The sequence below is a fragment of the Alligator sinensis genome, unplaced genomic scaffold (genome assembly GCF_000455745.1).
Source record: "Alligator sinensis unplaced genomic scaffold, ASM45574v1 scaffold832_1, whole genome shotgun sequence".
NCBI lineage: Eukaryota > Metazoa > Chordata > Crocodylia > Alligatoridae > Alligator > Alligator sinensis.
This window is the reverse complement of record NW_005842057.1, coordinates 1,414,980-1,437,794: the sequence shown is the minus strand read 5'-3', so window position 1 is coordinate 1,437,794 and position 22,815 is coordinate 1,414,980. Positions and strand designations below refer to the sequence as shown.

At 39.1% G+C, this 22,815-nt stretch overlaps 1 protein-coding gene across 3 annotated transcripts in view; it reads left to right on the top strand.

Annotated features, from left to right (window-relative positions):
- Positions 1 to 22,815, top strand: part of MYT1L (myelin transcription factor 1 like) — a 171,694-nt gene that overhangs the window by 108,189 nt on the left and 40,690 nt on the right. For all 3 annotated transcript variants that reach the window (XM_025203388.1, XM_025203387.1, XM_025203389.1), the window contains exon 14: positions 20,920 to 20,982. In XM_025203388.1, coding sequence (XP_025059173.1) covers positions 20,920 to 20,982 — 63 coding nt within the window. The remainder of the gene's footprint in view (positions 1 to 20,919; positions 20,983 to 22,815) is intronic.

The window sequence follows — 22,815 nt, the reverse complement described above, 5'->3', positions numbered from 1 at the left end:
ATTTCTTCCTCTCTAGTTCCCTGCTATCTATCTCTTTAGGCTATGTTGTTTATAACTCAGTAAGCTTATTAGAAGTTGGTACTTGTATTTTTGTCATTGTGAGTTCCTGAATTGTTAAACCTAGTAAAGAACTGTGGCAATAGTCTAAAAATGTGCTGCACTAATCCCTTTAATGTCAAGATTCTTTATTTTTATCAAGTCCCTTTGATATTTGTATTGACTTTACTGTTCATAAAGTCGATTGTAAGGACTTGATATGGTATATTTAAACTGATGTTCCAAAAAATTGCTGAAATGGAGCATTTATAAATTGTGGGATGTTATCTGTTTTTAGCTCCTATGGAATCCCATGGTGAAAAAAACTGCAGTTTACAATGGATTATTACATTGCTACTTTGTGTCATGTAACAGCATAACTCCAAAAAAAATACAGACCCTAAATAAAATCCATCAAATAAGATATAATCTTCCATTTCATTTAAATAGATCCTTGGGCCACGTGCAATTAGGAGTCTCATTTGGTTTCAGTGGGTTTTTTTGCATTCTGTCTCCTGTATTTATTGCAGATTTCCACTTGGATACCTTATCTTTGATGGCAGCATGCATGCCTGGCCAGAACAGAACACCTTGGGCTCTGTTCCTGAACTTCTCAATACTCAAATGGGCACTGTAGGTTATACCTAGCATTTCCAACCTCATGTTTTGTGGTGTTATGACAATGTTCTTTGTACAGAATCCCATTATATGCAGCAATTTCATCCTTATAGTCTTAATAAGTTTTATACTTGGAGGTGTCTGGGCTTTTTCTGTTAGCTTTCTGTCTAGAATACTTTGCTGAAGCTCTTGTAAGGTTGGGCCATTTCATATTTCTCGCTTGAGTTTGTTAAATTTTGTGTCAGAAACAGGTAAAACTTCAGTTCTGTTTACATATTTCCCCTTGTTTTCACTGTCTAAGCACAATCTTAAAAGCACGTATGCTATCAACAGCTTCTTACTAAGACCTTGCATTTCTTCTGCATCTTCTCATGTTGCACAGTGTTCCACACAGGCACAGGTAATGCCTGCATGAACTACCTTTCAGGAAAGGGCTTTAATCAGTAACTTTTCAATTCTGTTATAATTTTCTGAAGTCTGGGCTCTGCTTTGCACAATGGCACCTCTACTGTTCCAACTATTCATGGTATGTTTCTACTTTGACTTACTTTTTGCACGTAACGATATTTGTGAAAACATTTACAACCAACGTCTTTTGCCAGCATTCCTTTTTCTGGTGTTTGTGTTTTATTTACTGTTTCTGAAGCATGTGCCATTTAACCTTCATCTTGCAGAAGCACAGCCTTAATTCCTTATGAGCTAACATCAGCTTAATGTAAAACTTTCAAAGCCTCCTAAGTGATTTGAATCTATGTCCCATATCTTGTTTTAAATTAGGTGATTAGGATCCTAAATCCAATGGACCTTCACTGTGATTTAGGCAACTAAATCACTTAGGTGCTTTTTGAAAAAAAGATATCATTGTTTCTTATCTTAGGCTCTTTCTTAATCTGAAAATGGTTCACTGATGCTTGACAACTTAAATTAATTTCCAAATCTTTTCTCTTGTCAGTCATTCCATTTCAATTCTGAACAGTCCCCAAGCTGCAATCTGAGGGGAGCATTTAATTGTGATAAATTAGCAATGAGTGTGCTTAGATATGTTAACATGTCCATGAATCTCTTTAAGGCCTTCTTGTCTTGGACTCTTTCCATTCATACAGTTGCCTCTGCCTTCCTTGGTTTTGGTCATATTTCTTTGCCACTGAATGTGTCCTACATAATTAATCTCATTCAATCTGACATTTACTTTTGTTCAATTCAAGGGTCTTTGACACAATACAGATATTATGCAATCTCTCATGTGAAATTGATCATTTTTGCCTCCATTCAGGAGATTATAAACAATTCCTTCCATGCCATCCAGCTCCTCAAAGATCTGGTATATGATGCCATGGTTTATCCTGAGCGCTGAGGCAGTCCCCAAAGGAAACTGCTTAAATTTGCATTAACCACAAGGAGAATTGAAAGTGTAGTGTTTTGCACTTTCCATATTTGGTCAGAACTGTCAGAATACTTAGCGTATACCCAGACTATACCTACTCCTATGTACTGAAATCCTAGATGTGGTTGTCTACTTTCTCAGTTGATATACTTTCATGTAGCTCCATTGACTTCAATAGGGTTTCACTAATGTATATCACCTGATGATACGGTGAAATGTCCTCAGCTATTATATCAGGTTCGCATTCATGTTTGATTGTCTTATTTACATTTGTTGGCGTATATCTGTCCTTAATTTGTTTAATGGCTGTACAGTTAACTCAGTATTTGTACAGTAACATTTAAATTTCCATCTGGGTATGTTCACCGTTTTAATTTGTACCTCACTGCTAGTGGGACTTTGGGTGTTAAAGAAATGTTTGGTAACACAGTAATATTTCTATCAATAAATGTTTTATACTCTTAAAACATACCTCTCAAATGTCTCATTATCCTCATCCTTAAAAATACTTTTTCTGTCCCAAAAACTGGAATTCCCACACATGTTTGCTCATCTGCCATTGTAGGCTACTTCCCCCCTTTAACACATTTAATTTCCTCTTTCACTTTTTAAAAATCTGTTTAATGGTATCTCTTCTTCTGCAAAAATGATTGTATAAGTTTTATCACTTGGATTCATTTTGTATCCACTATGTGAAGGGGGCTTGAGTTTTTTATGGACCTTGTCCATCATTTTTTGATGTTCACTGGGCATGTCTACACATGTGCTTTAATACACAGCAGCTTATTTTACTGCTTATTAAAGCGTCACGTCAAAAATCTTGCTAATCTGCTAATGCACAGTAAAAATAGGCTATTGCACATTAAGCATAACTAAAAAAGTGTGCGTTTTTGCTACTATGCATTAGGGCAGCCTAATGTGCATTTATTTAGTACCTCACATTAGAGGGCACTTTTATGTGTGCTCCAGGGGTGGGGAGGTGCTCCGAGAGCTGCTCTAAATAAATCAATGGCAGCCTCACACATCGTGTGCATCAGCATCCCTGCTCTTAAAAATGGTGGTAGGGGTGTTTGAACTAAAGCTTGTTCAACGAGGTTTAGTTCAAGTGCCCCGCCAACATTTTTAAGCTCAGAGACACTGATACACGAGACATGGGAAGCTTCTAAAGTGCAGCAAATACCACACTCCAGCAGACTCGATTAAATGAGTTTGCTCCAACAAGCTGTATTTATAGCACACTGGAGCAGCCTCCACACTCATGTACAGGCACCCACAGGTACTAAATTTAATATGTATTAGGAAAAGTTCATTAATGAATGTGTAGATACACCCACTGACTATGCTTACTTTGCACTCAGCCTCAGTTTCTGTGTGCAAATTCATTCTTATTTATTTATTTTCAACAAATAAGTTGCAGAAATTTGCTTTGTATAGTCATTGACTTTTATTAAAGAGCTATGGTTTATCATCCTCATCACTTTTTTCCTCCAGTTCTATTCAACATTGTGTTGCTTTATTTTTTTACAAGTTTTATTCGGAGCATCTCACTTCTGCAGTGTGATTGTAACTGATTGTGCCACACCCAAATGCCTATGAATGCTCTTGTGAGGCGGTTATAATTTTGTCAACAAACTCCATAGGGGCAATTCAGCATACTAGAAGCCCCATGGCAATACCATTTAAATTTAAGATACGAGGGAATTTTTTATTTTTTTCTTAAATAACCCATTATGAAAATAAAATCCCTGAGACATTAATCATGTTATTATTTTACTAGTCAGTTTATTGTATACTTTTTCCATATTATGAATCCTTAGTGGGTGCATCTACACATGCCATTAAGGTGACAAGATAAACTCTGACACAGGTCACGCTGGAGTCAGCTGCTCACACGTGCAGTGTCTATGCATGCGCCTAGAACCACAGTACTTTGAGCCAGGGCAGAGCAGCCCTGGACCCCAAGTGGCAGCATTAGGTGGCAGAGGAGCTGGCTGGAGCACAGGGGTGCTAAAATGTGGAGCTAGGCAGCAGGCAGCCCTCACACTTTAGCACCCTCATGTCCCAGCCAGCCCCTGTCACCATCTACGTGTGCAGAGTAGCAGTGAATTACTCTGCTGTAGGATAGTACTATCCCAGACAGTACTATCCTACAGCCAAGTCAATTAATTTGCTGTGCCCTAACACCAGCGCATATATAGACTATGGCACTTTACTGTGGAGCTAATTATTTAACTCAGCAGTAAAGTGCACATGTAGATGCACTTGGTATTATATACTTTTTGTGCTAATAATATATAATTGCATCAGAAAAATGTTAGCAAGAAAGGTGGAACCCTTGTCTGCTCTGTAGAGGAGTTAGACATTTATGAATCTGGGTGGGAGACAGAAGCAATGTGGGATTGTAGGCTAACCAGGCTACTATCATTATTTGTTTGCATTACAGTACTACATAGGAGCCTTACCCATAGGCCAAAACTCTTGTGTTGCTGGCATACAAACATGTGGCGAAGAAAAGGTCCTGCCTTTCCAAAGTTTGCAGTCTCAGTACATTAGATCCAAGTATATTGTGTGTGTGTGTATGTGTGTGTGTGTAGGTATGTACATATGTATATATTACCTGCATGTATCTGCTGAAGTGATCAGTGATGATGGTCAAGAGCAGGGGTTGTCACCCTATAGCCTGCAGGACAGATACAGTCAAAGGACATGAGGGTTTGGTGACATTGGACAGTGGGGCTTTCCCTGTGAAGATCAAAGAGAAGCAATAAGCAGCAGGGGGGAAAGTGGCAGCAACAGATACTTTTCACATGCTGGCACAGAGAAATATGGCAAGGGTGGGTGTTTTCCCCATGTCAGTGGCAGAGAAAAGTGGCGATGGCAGCTGGGTCTTAGTGACTGGCCATCATGAGCCCACCTCTGACTTGTACTAAGTCAATCTAACCCACAGCCTTAAAAGATTGCTGACCATTGATCAAGAGTACTGACATTTAAAAAGTCAGCTACAGTCTTTAGTTATTACCACGCTGAGATGAAGGAGGGGAGCTGACATCTCACTGATCTATTATTTCAGGTGTCTGCAGTCTCAGGAATTCTGTATGAGTTTACAAGCAGTTCAGAAATATTTTTTTCAGAAATAAGCAATTTGATTCTAGAGAGCCCTTCTACTATAGGGGTGTGAAATAAGAAGATTTCCATTCTTTCCTATGCCCAATTTTTTGGATACAGAGTGAACTCGATTCTGCAGGGCAGGCTGTTTGGCAACATTCTGTAGCACTAATTCACACAGAAATCATTTTTAAAAGAGGATAAATACTTAGAAATCGCAAACCTCACTTTACCTGTCTCACTATCTTAAATTTCTCCTAATAAAACTGTTACCACCTTAAAAAAAAAAAGTGGAGTGTCAAGGAAGTCCTATTGGCTGTTGAATTGAGGATGTTGCAGATTTAAAAACCCCTGATTTTCCTATATTTATTTCAAAATCTAAATTTTAGTAGAAATCTGAACACATTATCTTAAGCTGATATTAGTTCTTGAGCATTAAAAACCTGCTCATTACTCTTTTTTTAATTAAGAATTGGAAATTGCATTCAAGCAACTAGATTACTCATTAGGATAAATAAACCTAAACCAAAATGTGGCACTTGAACTTCTGAGCATCCATAAATATACTGCCAGATCCAGATCAGTTTTCAATCTTAAATTAAAACTTCCTGGTTTGTGGGCACAGAATTGTTCTATGATTTTTTTTCTTTTTGTGAAAAAGTCATGAACAAATTATGAAAATAATTAAAAATGGAATGAAAATAATGTAATGAATGAAAATAAATGCAATAAATATTAAAATCAGTTATGGATTTCTCTTCTAGGCAAACTGCTGGGACTGTTGTCTTTTATTTTTTTCTGGAAAAAAGATTATATCATGGGGCCAGATTCTGTTCCTTCAGCTCATATGAACTGAGTGTAGATATTCAAGAGCAGTATTTGCAGAGAGTAATCTTAACAAAAGCCATTTTACAGGATTGTTTTTGGTCTACAAAGGAAAATAGCATTGTTATAGCTAGGATCTGGGAGAAGCACTAGATGTTTTACAGAATAAAAGGACTTCTTTAATAAAACAGTATTATCTGTAGTTTTATAAAGCACTAACTATTATCTGTAGTTTAAGCAAATAATTTGTCTGACCTCTATTTAATGTGTCAAACCTTGTGCCCAACAAGTGAGTACAATTTACATATATAAAAGAGTTATAATTTTAGATCATCTTTCCTGAATAATTTCAATAGCGTTATTTTTTTTAACTTTACTGAGCTAGATTCTTAGTCCATTTCACCAATTTTACAAAAAGTTAACTTTATTGACTTCAGTGGAATTGTTCCCAGTTTAGAACAGGAAATTAATAAGAGTATCAAGTCCATTATTGCAACTTCTGTTAAAATTCTGATAAATGTTAATGTACCACAAACTGATTTGTCTTAAATATCCATTTCTAACCATACCATTTGGAGTTATTTATAAAAAACCAATTGTATATTACCTTAAAGTTAAAAGCGTGTGTTTTATGATAGTGACAGTGTTATTACCATTGAAAAAAAACCTTTTTTTTTAAAATCTATTCACATTAATGAAAATACTTGTCATATAGGAGTAAAGTGGATATTGTGAATAACTTATTTAGCCCTTTTTTAATGGAAACAACTTATATTCACAAGTTTATTTTTTGTAATAATATAGAGGTCTGATTTTTATAATGATGCTTCTTTTGGGTTCATTTATGTCCTGGAGGCATAACCCACAGAAATGGACCATGTAAAGATGGATCATTTATACAAAGCAGTTGGAATTCAGTGTACTATTTCCTGCCTATACCTTCTCTTATAACCATGTACCATACAGACCTTGACCTTGACATTTTCTCTGACTATGAGTACATAAACTGGACTTCTGCTAGGGCCCCTCAAGGTGTATATGGTGAACAGAAGACTAATTTTTTTTCATCGATTTCATAGACATTAGGGCTGGAAGGGACCTCATAAGATCATCAGGTCCAGCCCCCTGCCCAAGGGACAGGAAGTCAGCTAGGGTCCAAGGATCCCAGCAAGATAAGCATCCAAATGTTTCTTTAAAGTGTCCAGAGCAGGTGCTTACACCACCTATGGGGGGTTGGACAGTAAAGAAGTTTTTCCTTATATCCAGCCTAAAACAGTCTTGTAGGAGTTTGTGACCATTGGACCTTGTTGTCCTCCCTTTGGGTGCTCTGGTGAACAGGTGTTCTCCCAGATCCTGATGCACACCCCTTATGTACTTATGTACTAATAAGGGGTCCTTTCCCCACCCAACACTGTATCATATGTAAAGCTTTCATACTTCATGTTAGTTGAAACAGAAAAAATATTTCTTTGAATTTAAGAACCATATTTTCAGCTGTGTTCATATCTTCCGATTAACCTGAATTCTATTAAATTAGGAATATCTGAAATAGCTGAAACAGTGATTTTTAAACAAACACTCACAGAATGTGAATTGGAATGGTAAGTAAAACAGAATGTTAAGGTTATTAGCTGATCTGGAAAGAGAAAAACACCATGTACGCTAATGTAATCATTCACTTTGAATTCAGGCTAGTGAATAGTTATCTGAGAGCAATTTGTTACAATCATAGGAAACAGCAAATGATTTTTTAAAATAAAACACATTTTTAAAAAAAAATCAGAAAAACCACAGCTTTTGCAAACAATACATAAGGCAAAATTGTTACAGTCTCTTTGTCAGGTCTTCTTTTTTCCTTCTGCAGTGACAGGTGGTCTGTGACATGAAGGTATGTTAGCATATCAGTGTTTCCTCTTTTGTCTCCTTTCCCAACACAGTATAATTTCTAGAGTATGGAAAGATGTTTTCTATATCAGACATATGCTGTCTCACAGCCATTTATCCCTAGTTATAACCTTTGCCATTCCTACTACTCTACAAAGCTGTTTCTGAAAACTGTCCTTGCTCTTAGCAGAACATGGAATTAAAGCTTTTTGCCCCAGTTTACCTCAAGGAAAAGGCAGTCAGTGCTGGAAAACCAAGCAGTGAATTACACAGCAAAAACTAGCACTATACATTTTCAAAGTGCTATTCATACATATTCCTAGGAAGCTGACGTTATTACCCAGACTTGGTGAATAAATGTGGGGGTTCCCATTATATTCACTGAGAATTTGTGGAGGCTCAGTACTTCTGTAAATGCTGAGGGCTTATTGAAGTCAAAGGGAGTTATGGGGTTCAACCTCTCTGAACATCAGTTTCTAAATGTCTCAATAATGTTTTGGAATATTTGGCCAAAAACAGGTCTCCTTTTGTTTTGCCATAGTTTTCACTAGAATAACCTGCCCTTCTCAATGTGATATAATTTATGCTGAACATGTTTATTAATTTTAAAAAAAATCAGGCTCAAGCTTTCATAAGCCTCTGTAACTTGGTAATATGTAAGAGGCCAGGAAAAAGGCCATTTGTTTTCATAAAATGAAAAGAAGCAGTTTTTCTCTCCCTTGCTACTGACTCTTCACCCCAGAAATAGAGAGCATCACTGCTGCTTCTGCTATCTGGGGAACCTTAAAAAGCTTTTCTCAAACCTCATCTTCCAGCTGCCAACCTGCACCTTTGACCACATGACAAATCCTTTCAATCAAAGGGACAAACATGAGGAAAAAGATCAAAACCCTATCCAATTTTGTATCCCTGTGGTACAGTGGCACCTCTCAAGGTTGCTGATCAGTGCAGGGAGGTTACTGTGCATATAGAACACAAAGCCCAGTAGTTATTTTAAGGTTTAGTTAGGCTAAGTATTTTTATTAATTAATAAATTAATATTTACTCTGAGTAAAGACTAACCAAACTAGTTGGTTTTCTCAGTTGCTTTACTAAAACATGGGCTAAAAGAAAAGGTATTAAGGCAGCAATTCAGCCTTAGTACATTTTCTATCATTGTGATTACATTTTTTTGATTATTTTTCATTTCACCTTCTGCTAGTAAAAAAACCTCTTAGTGTGACTAAGTGGCATTCACAATCCCATTCATTTATGGCTGTGGTTTCATTGGAGATAGAACACTTAAGTAAAGGTCAAACATACCCCAACTTGAGTCTTTGGCTCCATCTTGCAAATGCCATTAGAACATGCTGTTCTTAAGTGACAGCCAGGGTATGTTTTTGTAGCTGTTTTCTTTTTACACTCCAGCTCTGTTTGATGCAGTTGGCACAGTTCCTTTGATCAATGTGTTTCATATAATTTTAAATAGTTAAGACATTTGCACACGGAGTGACCATTGTAAACAAAAGAGACAAATGCTAAATAGCTAAGTTAAGCAAGTCCTATGTCTCCCACCCTTTGTTCCCCAGTTCTCTTCTCCAAAATATTTGATGGATTGGTCAAACCACCAATTAAATATAAGTTGTGATATTTTTTTATCTCTGCCTTTAAACTGCTGCTAGGAGGAGTTTTGTCCTTCAGACTAGTGAGCCTTTCCTGGGACATGCTAATTGCTTTAAATTCCCTTGGATACAGTGTACTCAGCACCTCCTAGGAAGCTCTCAGCAAGCACATTCAAAGCCTCACTTTTATATTTGTTTCTGCAGGGAAGGGTTATAAAGTACAAAGGAGCAAAAGAGCAGGGAACTGACAGTAAAGCAAATGGCAGCAACACATTCAGAAATAGCAGTTCAAGAATTATGCTGCAGCTAGCCGGTAATTTCAAGACTGTGCAGGGCAAGGAGCAGGTTACAGGTCTTTCACATCAGTCTTTATTAATAAGCTCCCCACCCCTGCCCAAAACCTAGATTAGAATGGGATTTTTACAGCGCTCAGTATTTGTCTGATTTTTCTTTCATTCAAATCAGTAGTAAAACTCCCATTGACATCAGTGGCAGCAAAGGCAGGCCAATGTTAAACACTCTTGAAAAATCTTACGTTGTTGCATACACTAATGAAATCACAGACACTGCCTACTGTATCTGCTGCTACCGTCATGGAATTGGTTCTCTCTGACCCACTTTCACTTCCAGGAAATGAGATCTCTCAAGTGAGAGATCTCCCTGTGGTTCTTCTATTTGGATTAGTCCTGACATGGAATGGCTGATTGGCAGCAAAAGTCCATGAAAGTTTAGTGGTGTCTGTTTTAAGATGCTATGTATTCATTTAACTGTGAACATAGAATAAGCTAAACAGACCAAGACACACTTTTTTGGGGGAGAAGTGTGTGCACATATGCTGTTATTCAGGAAGTGCTTTTATGATTTAAAATCCCAGCCTCCTTGAATCCATAGTAACTTTCAAGTATGGACAACCCCATTTCCTTTACTGTAAATATTAAACATTAACCAGGCCCTTAGGATTTCAGAAATTAACTTTTGAGCTTGTGTGTATTGAGACTTATTCCTCTCCTAATGTCAGTGAATTGTCTCCAGTGGGGGAGATCTGCAACTGGCCAATGCTACTCCCAAAATAAGGAGTGTTGGCTATTGACGTTGTGGGCAGGAAATGAGCTGATCAACAACTTCTCTCAGGCATCTTCTATGAGTGGGGCACTCTGAAGTTCATGCTTTTTCACATTTGAAGCACGCCATTTCTTTGGCTACTAGCCTGTTAAGCAATACAACCTGGATATATCTGGATATACCTCAGTGGTAACAGTGGGCAGAGCACCAGGACACTTGATGCTAGTGTGGTAAAAAATCCGGGTTGCTGGCACAATGGGCAGCATGCCATGGTGGTGACTGAATGCCTGAATCAATATAATTAATTTAAAAACCACACAGGTATCTGTGTGTGCAAGTGCAGAGATACTGTAAAACGTAACCAGTTTATAAGAGAAAGGCTTGAATTTAATTTAATAATATATATCTCATTCTTTTTCACCGCCACAAACATAGAAGCTTAGTGAGAGTGTAATATTTATAGCTCTGGAGCTGAAGCACAGAGTATATGTGCAAAGAAAAGCCATATGATGAATTACATTTCACTCAAAGAGAAGAAAATGCAGGCAGCCCTCTCCAATTTTGAAGCATTCAGTTGTTGGGAATTTATGGAAGTAGAGACAGGGACAGAAAAAGTCTCTAAAGTGATCTCAGTCTTATAGTTAGACTACCTCCATAGCCCTGATATGGCTTCCACTACACCTACAGAGGCTGAAATAACTGTGTAGTGCTAGTAGCATAGCCTTCCACTGCACACTTACTTCCTTCTCTGACCTGAACGTATCTCTCCTACTCTCCTTTTCAGGATTGTTTTTTTTTCCCCACTTTGGGCATGTGTCCCACAAATGGCTTGCCGATATCCAAAGGAATTTTACTGGTTCCCATGTCAAGAGTCCTCAGCATCTAAGAGATAAAGACAGGATTTTTCCAACTGTTTGTTCACTCAGATTTCACCAGCAAAATACTTTTTGGGCAGCCTCTCCCTGTTAATCTCCCGTGATTTTATGTAGCCTGCCTCTCATACTTTTCTCCAAGGTCTTTTTCCTTTATTTGTATTAAATTCAGATATACCAGAATATATTCTGCATCTGTGCCTTCATTGAGACTATTGCATGCCATAGGACTGTCATGTCCGTAGTGCTCAGTGAAGGGAGAAGTGCAGGGGCCTTTTCTCACAGGAGAAAACAAATATTTAAAACATTTCTTAAAGCTAATATATATGTTGAATGCTCTTCACTATTTTGGTTGGACCCTCTAAAAACTCAGCATGAAAATCTAGCATTAACTAATTTTTTATTTTAATCTTATGGTCCTGTGATATTAATTAGGATCTAATTAGTATCTGCTTATGAAAGTGTATTTGCAGATATTAGAATATGTAAGCAGGAGCTAGAGCTCCACTGAACTTTCCTTTATCTAGATACTTATACCACAGAGCATATGTTCAAATGAGCTTAGCACTGGCCTAACTCTACTCCCATTGAAGCAAAAAAGTCCCATTGTGGGAGTTCGATGGAGGCAGTGCTGAGTGCTTTTCAAAATCGCACTCTGTGAATCTTGATAGTGAAGAAAATTAATTACAATACAGGGACATCATAGTGATTCAACATTTCCTGTTCTAATGCAGGGGTTGCTTTGCTTGTCCAAGTCACTTCAGCTAAGAGTGCCATCTAAGAGATGGCAGAAGATGAAATAACATAAGCTGGGAGAACGGGATGAGGGACAAGTACAATGAAAGGGGATGATGGAGAGAGAGAAAAATGAATGGTGAAAGCAGGAAGAGTAATATAGTGCATGGAGATAAGACAGTCTGAGGAGGCAAAAAGAAGGGACAGAATACAAATAAAAGCTATCAGATGAGGTAGGCAAGAATGACAGGAACAGTAGAAGAAAGATGAATGGAGAAGGGACAGCAAGTGAGCATGAGGCAAGGAGAAGGATCAGAGAGTAACACTGTGCTTATAGGAATAGCAGAGGAGAAAAATGAGCAAGGAGCTAAGCAGAGGCCTGGGAGAGAGAAACAGACAATGGGGACAAAGATGAGTCTAGGTATAGGAAGAAAGAGGAAAGAGATCAGAAGGGAAATGAAAGGAAAGAAACATCAGGTGAGGAAAAGAAGAGGGGAGGTGAAAAGGGTAAAATAAAAAGTAGAAGGAATGGCAGAGCAGAAACAGGAATGGGAGGGATAAAAGATGAGAAAATAAATCCATCCCTAACAGAACAGCTTCACAGATAAGGTGTGCTGCTTGTAGGAATCCAACTGAGAGAGTTTTACATGGGTTAAGAACTAAAGGCCTGACTTTAGGAATCAAGGAGTACCCGAAGCCCAAATTTAAGTGAACTATAGTAAGAAAACTGAAAATAAATTAAAATAAAAAATGTAAAAGGGAAGAGGAGAGGGCAAAATGCCTGTGTACCTACTGGAATTACAGCAGAGAGCAGTCCTTCTTCTTACATTTCTGTAGGGAAAAACCCAGAATTATCTTCTGTGTTACATACTTATATTTGTGACTGACAACCTACCAAGACACCTGCTCAAATACTAAGATTTAGTGTTATAGCTTTTCCTTTCAGGTTGTATTTCAGAAATAGTTCAGAAATGACTAAAAGTTGTTACCTCTGGTCATTGTTCAATGCTGTAAATAAAATGAATTTAGGTTTCAATCTAGTTCTTCCTGAAGAGGCAATTTACATTATGACGACCACCACAATTGTTGTGAACACTGTTGTTGGCAAACTTAGTAAAAAGCAAAGGAAGGAATAGCACAGAAAATGACTGTATTCTCAACCCAGAAATGCTCCCTCCGGGTCAGTGCAGAAGTGCATGGGAAGGGCAAAGGAGTGAATCTTATTCTGCTGCCATTTCTGTTTTACCTGGCTTGGAAGTTAAATAGAAGACTACTATGTCAAGGGCTGTTAATATACTGATTTTGACAGGCACTGAAATTCATATAGACATCAAAACACAAAATCTGTACCTTACAGTAAATAGTATTTCTTTACTCTACAGGTCTTCCTTCTTTTTTCTTTCTCCGTCTCTTTCCTCCCTTTCCTTGCCAAAGTATCCCCTCTGCATTCCATTCAGTGAACTACAAAAGAAGTATCAGTAGGACTTGCAGGCTGCTTTAAATTCCTAACTTTGTTAATGAAGCAATTTATTATTTCAGAGGAAAATGGTTTTATGGTTGCAGTCTTCAGGTCTGTAAAGAAAATGGACTGGTTCTAATCCCGGCATTTCGTCAGACTTTTTTGTGTGACCTGCCCATCATTTAATGTCTCTATGCCCCAGTTTCTCCCTCTACAAAATGCAAGTAATACTTCTTTTATCACAAAAGTGCTGTTACAGCAATGTTTGCAAAGCACTTTCACATCCTCAAATAAAAGATGGAAATGCAAAGTTTTATTGTATTCGCCTTGATGGCCCAACCTGTTCATTCCACTCTTGGTGACTGATCAAAATAAGGCAGTATCTCAAAACATGAGTACTTTGAGGACAAGTATGTCAGTCCCAAAAACTGAATAAAAAGTAATTTTTTTTCTAATTTTTGACTATTCTAGATGTTTTAATAAAAGATCACCTCTCTTTTTTAGAAACTGTCATCATGATCAAAAAAACAAAAATAACTCCTATAAGAAAGGTACAATTTTCTTAGCCTTTGTAATGTAGTCTTAAAAAGTTCTGTACAGTCAAAGGCTGTGTTACATATCGCACTTTGAGCTGCTCAGATGTTTGGAATAGTCACACATTAAGGCTAAATAAGACTAAAAACCTTCTCTGACTGTCCCCTACCTGCACAGCTGTGACTTGCCACCAGAGGGCTGGTGAGCAGGGACCTGACCGGGAGCTACAACTATGAGTTGTCACTACAGGACTGGTGTGCTAGGACAGGCTTCCTTCTATCCGTCCTGCAGGTGGAGAGGTGTGAGAGATGGTTTAGGGTGGATGGGATGGGATGGGATCATGAAGCTGGAGAGTTAATGGGATGGAGTTGGGTAATGAAACAGGTGGTGGAAAGGAAATGGGGATGGGGTAACGGGTGGTTTGATGAAGGAAGTCAGTCAGTGAGGGATAAAATAAAAAGAAATAAAAACAAAAAGAATTTTAAAAGAAATCAAGAATAAGTAAATTAAAAGAGGTCTCATGTTTTAATACGTTGGGATTTCGGTTTGAGGTATGGGGGATGCTGGTCATGCTTCTGGGGTGGCTGGGAGGTGGTAGCAGTGAGGTAAGGAGCTTTTGGGAAACTGGGAAGGAAGCCCCAGCACATGAGGACCTGCTCCAGCCTCCTGTCCTGTACCTCTATCACCCCACCTCCTCCAAAACCCCACTCCTGGACCCATATGTGCCCTGTGACCTAGCTAGCTGGCATGTGCTTTGCAGGCTGTTTGCATGGGATTACTCCTGTGGGGTGGGAGGGTCACACCCCTGGGGGAAGGCATGGACGTTTGCTTGGTGCCAGAACTACCCCTGGGGCAGTAGAGCTCAAGAGGTAGAAAGTCTCTCTACATGGAACACAAGGGCTGGGGAGGGGACACTGCATCCTGGGATGCTGGAGAATTACTATGTGGGCAGCTCATCTCTGCGGAGTGACCACAAATTGATAGAACACAAACTGAGTAACATGAATGAGAGACAACCTGCCCTGGAGTGGAATAACATTAAGCTGCCTAAAAGTGTGTTTAAAATTAAAATTAGTTTCAGATGTTAATGTGTGGCTAATCTAGGAGTTAAGAGCTCCAGGAACTACCTAAAATTAATGTGCAACAAGGCCCCAGTTGACTTAGTCCCATTAAATTCAAAAGGGTCTTTCCATAATAGCTTTTATCTATATCTGGCCTAAAAATGTAACACGTATGTACAGGTTAGATATACTGGTATATTACGAAACCCTGTGTTGATTTGTTTATCTTTGTAGTAGCACTAAAGGTTGCAATGAGGTTTGGATCTGCCTTGTGGTGAGTGCTGTATAAACACAGAAACAGGTCCAGTTCTTAGCGTGGATGAGTTGGATACCGATGATGGATTATGAACTGTTTTATAGCTGTACACAGCTGTTGAAGTCCAGACTAGCCTGGCAATGATTAAAAAGAGGTTGCTATCTGAAGGCTTTTATATGGCCTATGTGAAATTTCAGCTCCAGGGAACTGAATTTCCTAAGACAAAAATGAACTGCAGCAGATGAGGACTTTGCCATAAACAGAATTGTCTATAATGTTAACTTTTTTCTTAACTGTTTATTTATTTGTGAAGTATCCACAGAGTGCTACTAAGCCCCCAAAAGTTTACAGCCTAGACAGTATACAAATCTGCCAACTCATGTGAAACTCAAGAATACTCTTTTTTTCCTAGTGAAAATAAGGTCTGATTCATAAAGGGAAAAATTATCAACCCTAGTTTGCGAAAAGTTGTAAGTATGTTCTTAACTCTAAGCACATGTAGTTCGGTTGATGCTAAATCTGGGCCTATCTGAGTAGTTTCATGATTATTGTTTGAGTGTTTTTTAATATATAAATGAATACAGCTTTACAGATAAATGAGCTGACTAGAAGGGAGACATTCCCATTTTTCCTTGTGTCATCAGCCTTTACCATTTGTAGTAAACTCTCTAAGAGAAAACAATATTGTGAAGTGAGTACATTAGCAACATATTCTGTGATTTATTGTTGTTTCAGAGTTTGCGGGGAGGGGGAGGCCTTTCTATTATGTACCTTCATCTTCAAAATAGAAGTCGTCCTAATTCATAAGACTTAATACAGGGCGGGAGCTGAGGGGGCAGGGAACTCTTTCTGGTCTGTCTTACTTTTGTGTAAGATCCTAAATAAATACCCATAAGTGAGGCTGTATATTAAAAGAAAAAAATCCGCTAGACCTAGAGAAAAGCCTGGAAATGCATGTTCAAATTATTTTATTCTTTTTAGTCTGCTGAGTTGGCACTAGTCACTTTTTGTTTGTTTGTTGTTTGTTTGTTGTTTGTTTGTTTTGCATGGTTCTTCTGAGTCCAAAACCAATACTGAATCCAGCTGTCACAGCTTGTTGTTTAGCTGCCTTCACTGCTGCTGGAACGTGCATGTGCTCTGGCAGCAGTTTTCTTTGGAACATCCAGTTAAATGAATGGGACATCAAGATGCTCTAGGTATGTTCAGCCCCACTGGACAAGCTCATTTGCTGGATGTATCCAGTATGCTATTTAGTAGTGAAGTGGTTAACAGGGATCATTGTTCGGCTTTAGAGTCCCTTAACCTCTTTGCTGTTGAGAATAATGAAAAAGCTCCTTTGCTAAAGTCATTTTGAAAGCTAAAAATCAGTTTCTGCCCCTGTCAAATTATATTCATTTTTTAACTACCCATGGCAAAGTGTATGTTCCTTTTTCCACTTGTTCTGAGTTTGATTTTTCAAAGGTTTATCACTAAAATTGCCTCTTGTATTTGCACGTGCAAACCCCTGTGCTCACAATTTTCAGCATTAATCTATGCATGTATAGCTGACCAGCTCAAACATTGATATGTTCTGATATCAGGGCTTGAAAATTGAATATGCAAGCATCTGCATGTCCATATATTCTGAAAATCTGGGCTTATGACTTTGATGACACTGAGGATTTTTATCTAGCCATATAATCTATGTGGAATGCAAAATAATAATGCAACACAATGAGGCCAATATAAATTTATAACAAAACAAGTATCATAGCCCAGAAATTAGCATATGAAAGTCCTTTTTAAAAGCCTTGCCTGCATGAGAATGTTTCCCTGCTTTAACAAAAGGTAGTTTATATTGTTTTAAATAGTGTGTACCCCGGTGTGGACTCCCTTATATCAGTTATGATTAGGACTGTTTTGTTTGGGAATAAATTGCAATTCTTCTGAAAAAAAGCCACTCTTAAACTGAAATAAGAGTTTAGAGGTTGACAAAGAACTGATTCAAATTACCCTAGTAGGTAGGGAGGTAGGGTAGAGATGCCCTGTGGGAGGATAAGGGAAACTCCTTTCAGAGTTTCTGTGGAAGAGGCAGGAAATTATGACTTCCAAACTCTGCAAGTCTCTTTGTTTTAAAAGGAAAGGAACTATATGTGTTACAAACAAGGTCTACTGGGGGAATGTGCTAAATCTTTTCTCTCTAGTGGTTACTCAGGGTACATGCAGATATTTGGGGAGCTTAGCAGGAGTTTAGGCTCAATTACAAATGGCCACTCTTAGGGACCTTACACTTAGATCCCTAGTTAGGTTGATCTAAGTTCAAACTGTACAGAAGTTCAAGAAGTTTAGACCAGTCTAAAAATGGCTGACCTAGTCTAAGTTAAGTGTACCTCCAAGGTAATCTAACAGCTTGGGTCCACTGAGACTGATCTAACTGAACTCTGAACTTCTACACAGTTCCCAGAGCAGCCCCAGGGCTGGAAAAGCCCAGCCACTGGCTCTAGCCCTGGGTCTGGGCTTTCCTACCTGTTACCCTGGCACTGAGCTATATTTAACCCCATGGACCAGCCAGCCTCCCCAAGGCCTGCCAAACCCCCATCCCACAAGTTGTTCCCAGTGTTGGTTTTACCGGCATTCCCCAGTGCCGGGAGTTCAGGAAGTAAGTCAGGGTGGAGGGAGGCATTGGGCAGGATGGGGGCGGAGGGGTTGGTTCACTGGGGGAGTTGTTCATCTGGGGGTTGAGGGGAGTCAGGGGGTCTAAAAATAGCCCCTCCCCTTCCCCCCCAATCCCTTGCTAGTCCCCCTGATCCCACAAAACCCTTCTGCACCCCACTTACCCCTCTGTGGACCTTGCTTGACCCCCTGATCCCCCAAGCTCCCTTAGTGAACCATACTAGCATCCCCACTCCCCCACTTCCCCTCATGGACCCAGACTGTCTCCCTGATTATCCCACCTTCCCTGCCTCAGACCCCATTCCGCCCCCCTCACCCCCAAACCACCCAACACCCCCGTCGACCCAACCCCCCGACCCCCCTCCTGAGGACACCACTTGCCCCCTGATATTCCCTACAGACTCTACTTGCCCCCTGATCCCCTCCAATCCCCCCCCCTACAGACCCCAGTGCTCCCCCAATTCTACCAGTCCCTCCCCCTGGAGCCTCCTTGCTTTCCCAGTTCCCCCATAGTCCCTGCCAGCCCTCCCATCCTGACTTACCTTAGATTGGGTGGCCTTTTTTAATTTAATCTAATTTACCTCTAACCTCCCTGAATGTCTGTACATACACTTAATGGAAGGGTCCATTCAGAGCCAAAGTTCAGGGATGCTTTGCTTACTGATGGGATAATAAAGGTCCTTTCCTCCATCTCCTCTGGCATGACATGATAAAGGCCTGATCCAGATCCCAATGAAGTAATTGACCTTAATGTAAATGGGAACTGACATTAGTAGTGTTCCAGATACCTAAGGAAAAAGAGAAAAAAAAAAGAGGACAGTATAAAACATTAATTTTAATGCTTAGGTCTTACTTAGCATTTTTCCATTTGCAGATGTCAAAGCACTTTTAAAATCTAAATATTTTAAATTGAAGCATTCAAAAAGCAGCATTTTAACCATGTATTAACTACTTGATTTTTAATTGGTAATGTCCAATCTATAAGACAATTAAACCTCTAAGGACATGTGTGTTAGTCATCTGTATCTGGTGCAGGGCAAAGGGAAAATATGCAAACTGTGTATATAGTGAATGAAGAACTTATTCGCTGTGTACTTGAGACCAGATTATGCACTTATTTGTATCTGAACATTGCCCTGAACTTTCATGGAGATACCCAAGCTCGGCCTCACCCATAATTTAGGTGAGGTGGTAAATAAACTTGAATATTGTATCTGAATAGCATTATCTTCATTATTATTTGGTTATTATTTGTATCACAATAATGTCTCCAGCCATTATCTGCTGGGCGATGTAACACACCAATCTGAAAGAGTTATATAGAGAAAGAGGTATAAGAAATAAGGGAAAGGGAATACGCCGTTCAAGTGTGACATTGGGGCATACAAATTAAATGACTTGCCTAATGTGTCAGGAATTTTGTGGCTGAACAAGATATTAAACTTACCTAGGTATACATGGGAAAATATCAAGAAAATAGTGATACACTGGTGTATGTATGGTGTCCCTCACCTGATCTCACCACCAGGTAAAACAGCACATCTGAATTACAGCTAACAGAGTCTCTGGTTGAATTTTTCTCCCTCGAGTTACACTAATTGAGTTTGAGGCTTGGACCCTGTGAAGCTCCACAAGAGTAGAAGGTTATAACGAGCTGAATAAAATCTTAACGTTCAGCCTTCAAGGGTAAAAGAGTACCCTTCAAGGGTATGAGAGCTCCTAATTACTTGGACCCCTGATTTTACAAAGATCTCCTCAGAAACAGTTGTGAAGCAAGAGTTCACTTGCGTAAGGCCTGCATTAAGCAAAAGCTTAACTGGGGAGATCAGTAACTTATGTTAAATCGGGTATTCACACAAGCTTCAGGAGCTTGAGTGTTACACCCCACCCATCCTCCAGAAAGCTCACGTAAGCATATTTTAACTAGGAAATGTGTAGGGTTTGTCTGATTTGTACATGACGTACATAAAGTAGTTTCACCTCTCTTCCTTTTTTTTTTCCTTTTGACTGGATGAAGGAACTAAGACACCTTAGCTTTTTTGAGGCCTACTTCAGAAGTTCAAATACCTGCTGCTTGTTTTCATTAACATTTTAATTTATTCTTGATCGTTCACGCCTGTCTCCTCTATGTAGAAAATAAAGTACCGTGGGTTGTTTTTTTTCCTAATTAACTATGACTATTCACAATTCTGCAGCACATAATTAAAGCAACAGCTCTTTTGTCCAGTTTGCTGTTTCTCAGTGGTTGGATTTGCATCCACGTTACTTTTAGGCTGAAGTTTTGCCACAAGAGGGCAGTCTTTATTTTTTCTCTGCATGTTTCCTACCTTGCCTCTCAGAGGCTTTTTTCCTCTAGTACAAAGAGGTCAAGTGGTATCTGAGTGGTGCTGCCTACCTGATAGTGTTGTGTGTGGCAGGCTTAGAGCAGCAGAGGCAGCTGGAGACAGGATGCCTAAAATGTAATACTGTCATTATCTCAGTCTCTAAACGTTCAACAGAGGGTGTATGGGTTTGGACACTGAACATATCCAGCGCCTGTGATGAGGTGGCTTCAGGCTGCTGCTGCTCAGCCTTGGAAAAGCCCTCACGCACTTACTGCTACCAGAGGGGAGAGGACCCGGAAAGCTTCTGCTTTCTGCTTTTGAAAATAGCAGGCATTTCTGGCCTCTGGTTTGGGATTAAGATGAAACCAGAGTCGTATCTGGGGTTTCCCAGGTTGGCACCTGTAGAAACAGCATCCAAATCAGTGACATTTTCTGATGGACACTGAACTCTTTGGTTGTTTCTTTGAAATAAATTACCCTATTTATATACACACATATATATTTATTTTAGGTGTCCCACCCCCGGTTGTGATGGCTCTGGACACATTACTGGAAATTATGCTTCACATCGAAGGTATGTAAAGAGATTCTTTCGGGTTGTTCAATATAAAAATATCAAGCGGTGTCTATCACGTAGAAAAGGGAAAACCGCTCATCTTCTTTTCGCTGAAGAGGGTAGGACAAGAAGCAGTGGGGCTGAACTGTGGCAAAGCAAATTTAAAATAAATCTGAGAAAATAAAATGTCCTTCCTGTCCATACAGTAGGACAGTGAAACAAGCTGCGTAGGGAGGTTGGGGAAGCTCCTTTACTGGAGGTTTGCAAGAGGCTGGATAAGCTTTTGTCTAGGATAGAGTAGGAACTGCTCCATCTTGCATGTGTGGTGCGCACCGAGGCAGGATCAGGTATACTCCGACCATCCTAGACAGAGACTTATCTAGTCTTTTCTTAAAGAGAAGGAGAATTAAAGAAGATGCCCCAACTTGCTCCCCAACCAGTCAGCCGGATTTTACTAATGTCTATCCTAAATTTCATTTTCTCCAAATTAAACTTATTTCTTTCCGTCCTGTCCCCAGTTCAAATGAACAGCAATTGATCATCATCTTTATGATTTTTACATATCAGATAACTGCTAGCATGGCCCCACTCAGTCTTCTCTTTTCCAGACAAAAAAAATCCCTAATTCCTTCAGCCTTTCCTCATCGATCATATTTTCTAAATCATTTTATCATTCTTGTTGCTGGTAGACTCTCACCAATTTGTCTATATCTTTCTTTAAAATGCAGTGCCCAGCACAGTACTCCAGCTGACTTCTCACCAGTATTCAGTAGGGCAGAATAATTACCTCCCATGTCTTTCAGACACCACTCCTGTTACTATATATAACAATGAGGCTCGTTTTGTTTTGCAGCAGCATCACATGTAGACTTAAAGATGTTTCAAGCAAAATGGGGAAAGGACCTGGGAGAGAAGGGAAAATCTTAATTTGTCCAATTAAACTATTGGTATTTACATCAGGTAGTAAGAAAAGCTGCAATGGTTGAGGTATAAGTGGTAACCATAGTATCTTCTAATTCACATAAGAGGAGCTATGAGGGTACTACAATAACCATGGAGTGGTAAATGCTGAGTAGTTTACCCCCTGCATCTACATAAAAAGTATAAGGGAAAACAGCTGCTTTATACTGAAATGATTCCACTGTTTAAAAGGAGTCGTAGAATGCAAGCTCTCTTAAGTAACACAAGCTTCCTGCTCTCATTAGAGTTGGGCTTGATTGTCTTCTCTGTTACAAAGACCTATCAGTGGGAACTCAGCTGCAGGCAGTAGATACAACAGTGTAAGACTGGTATAAGACAGAAAATTAAAACATAAATAAAGAACCAACATTAAGGAATCTGCCGCACCTTGGAGCCCAGTATAAATGACAAATAAGTTTTCCTTTAAAGCCCAATTAAATTTGAAACTAAGAATTACCTTGAAAAAGACATGGTGTAAAAATATTAATATCACCTAAGTGATCTAGGTTTTTTTGCATTTTCATGAATGATTTAGAGCCAGATTTTTAAACGTATGTAGGTGCCTGAAGATGCTTAAGTCAGGCCAGATTTAAAAGCTTAAGTGTTTCCAAAATCCTTACCTCTATACTTAGACACATTTACAATACCTAGACTCCTAGATCACTTAGGAGTCTAGATTTTATCAACAGCCAATAAAAAAATCAAGGTGTTTTGCTAAAGCAATGCCCAAATTTGTTGCATCTGCTACTTCAGTTCCAAGCAGAAACATAGATTCAAAACATGGTACAAATGAGACCTATGGTCTTATGGCCAGTCTTAAAAGTAATCTAAGCAGTCTGAGAAAACCCAAGGAATTCATAATCTTGTAAGAAACTAAGGAACTAGGGAAAG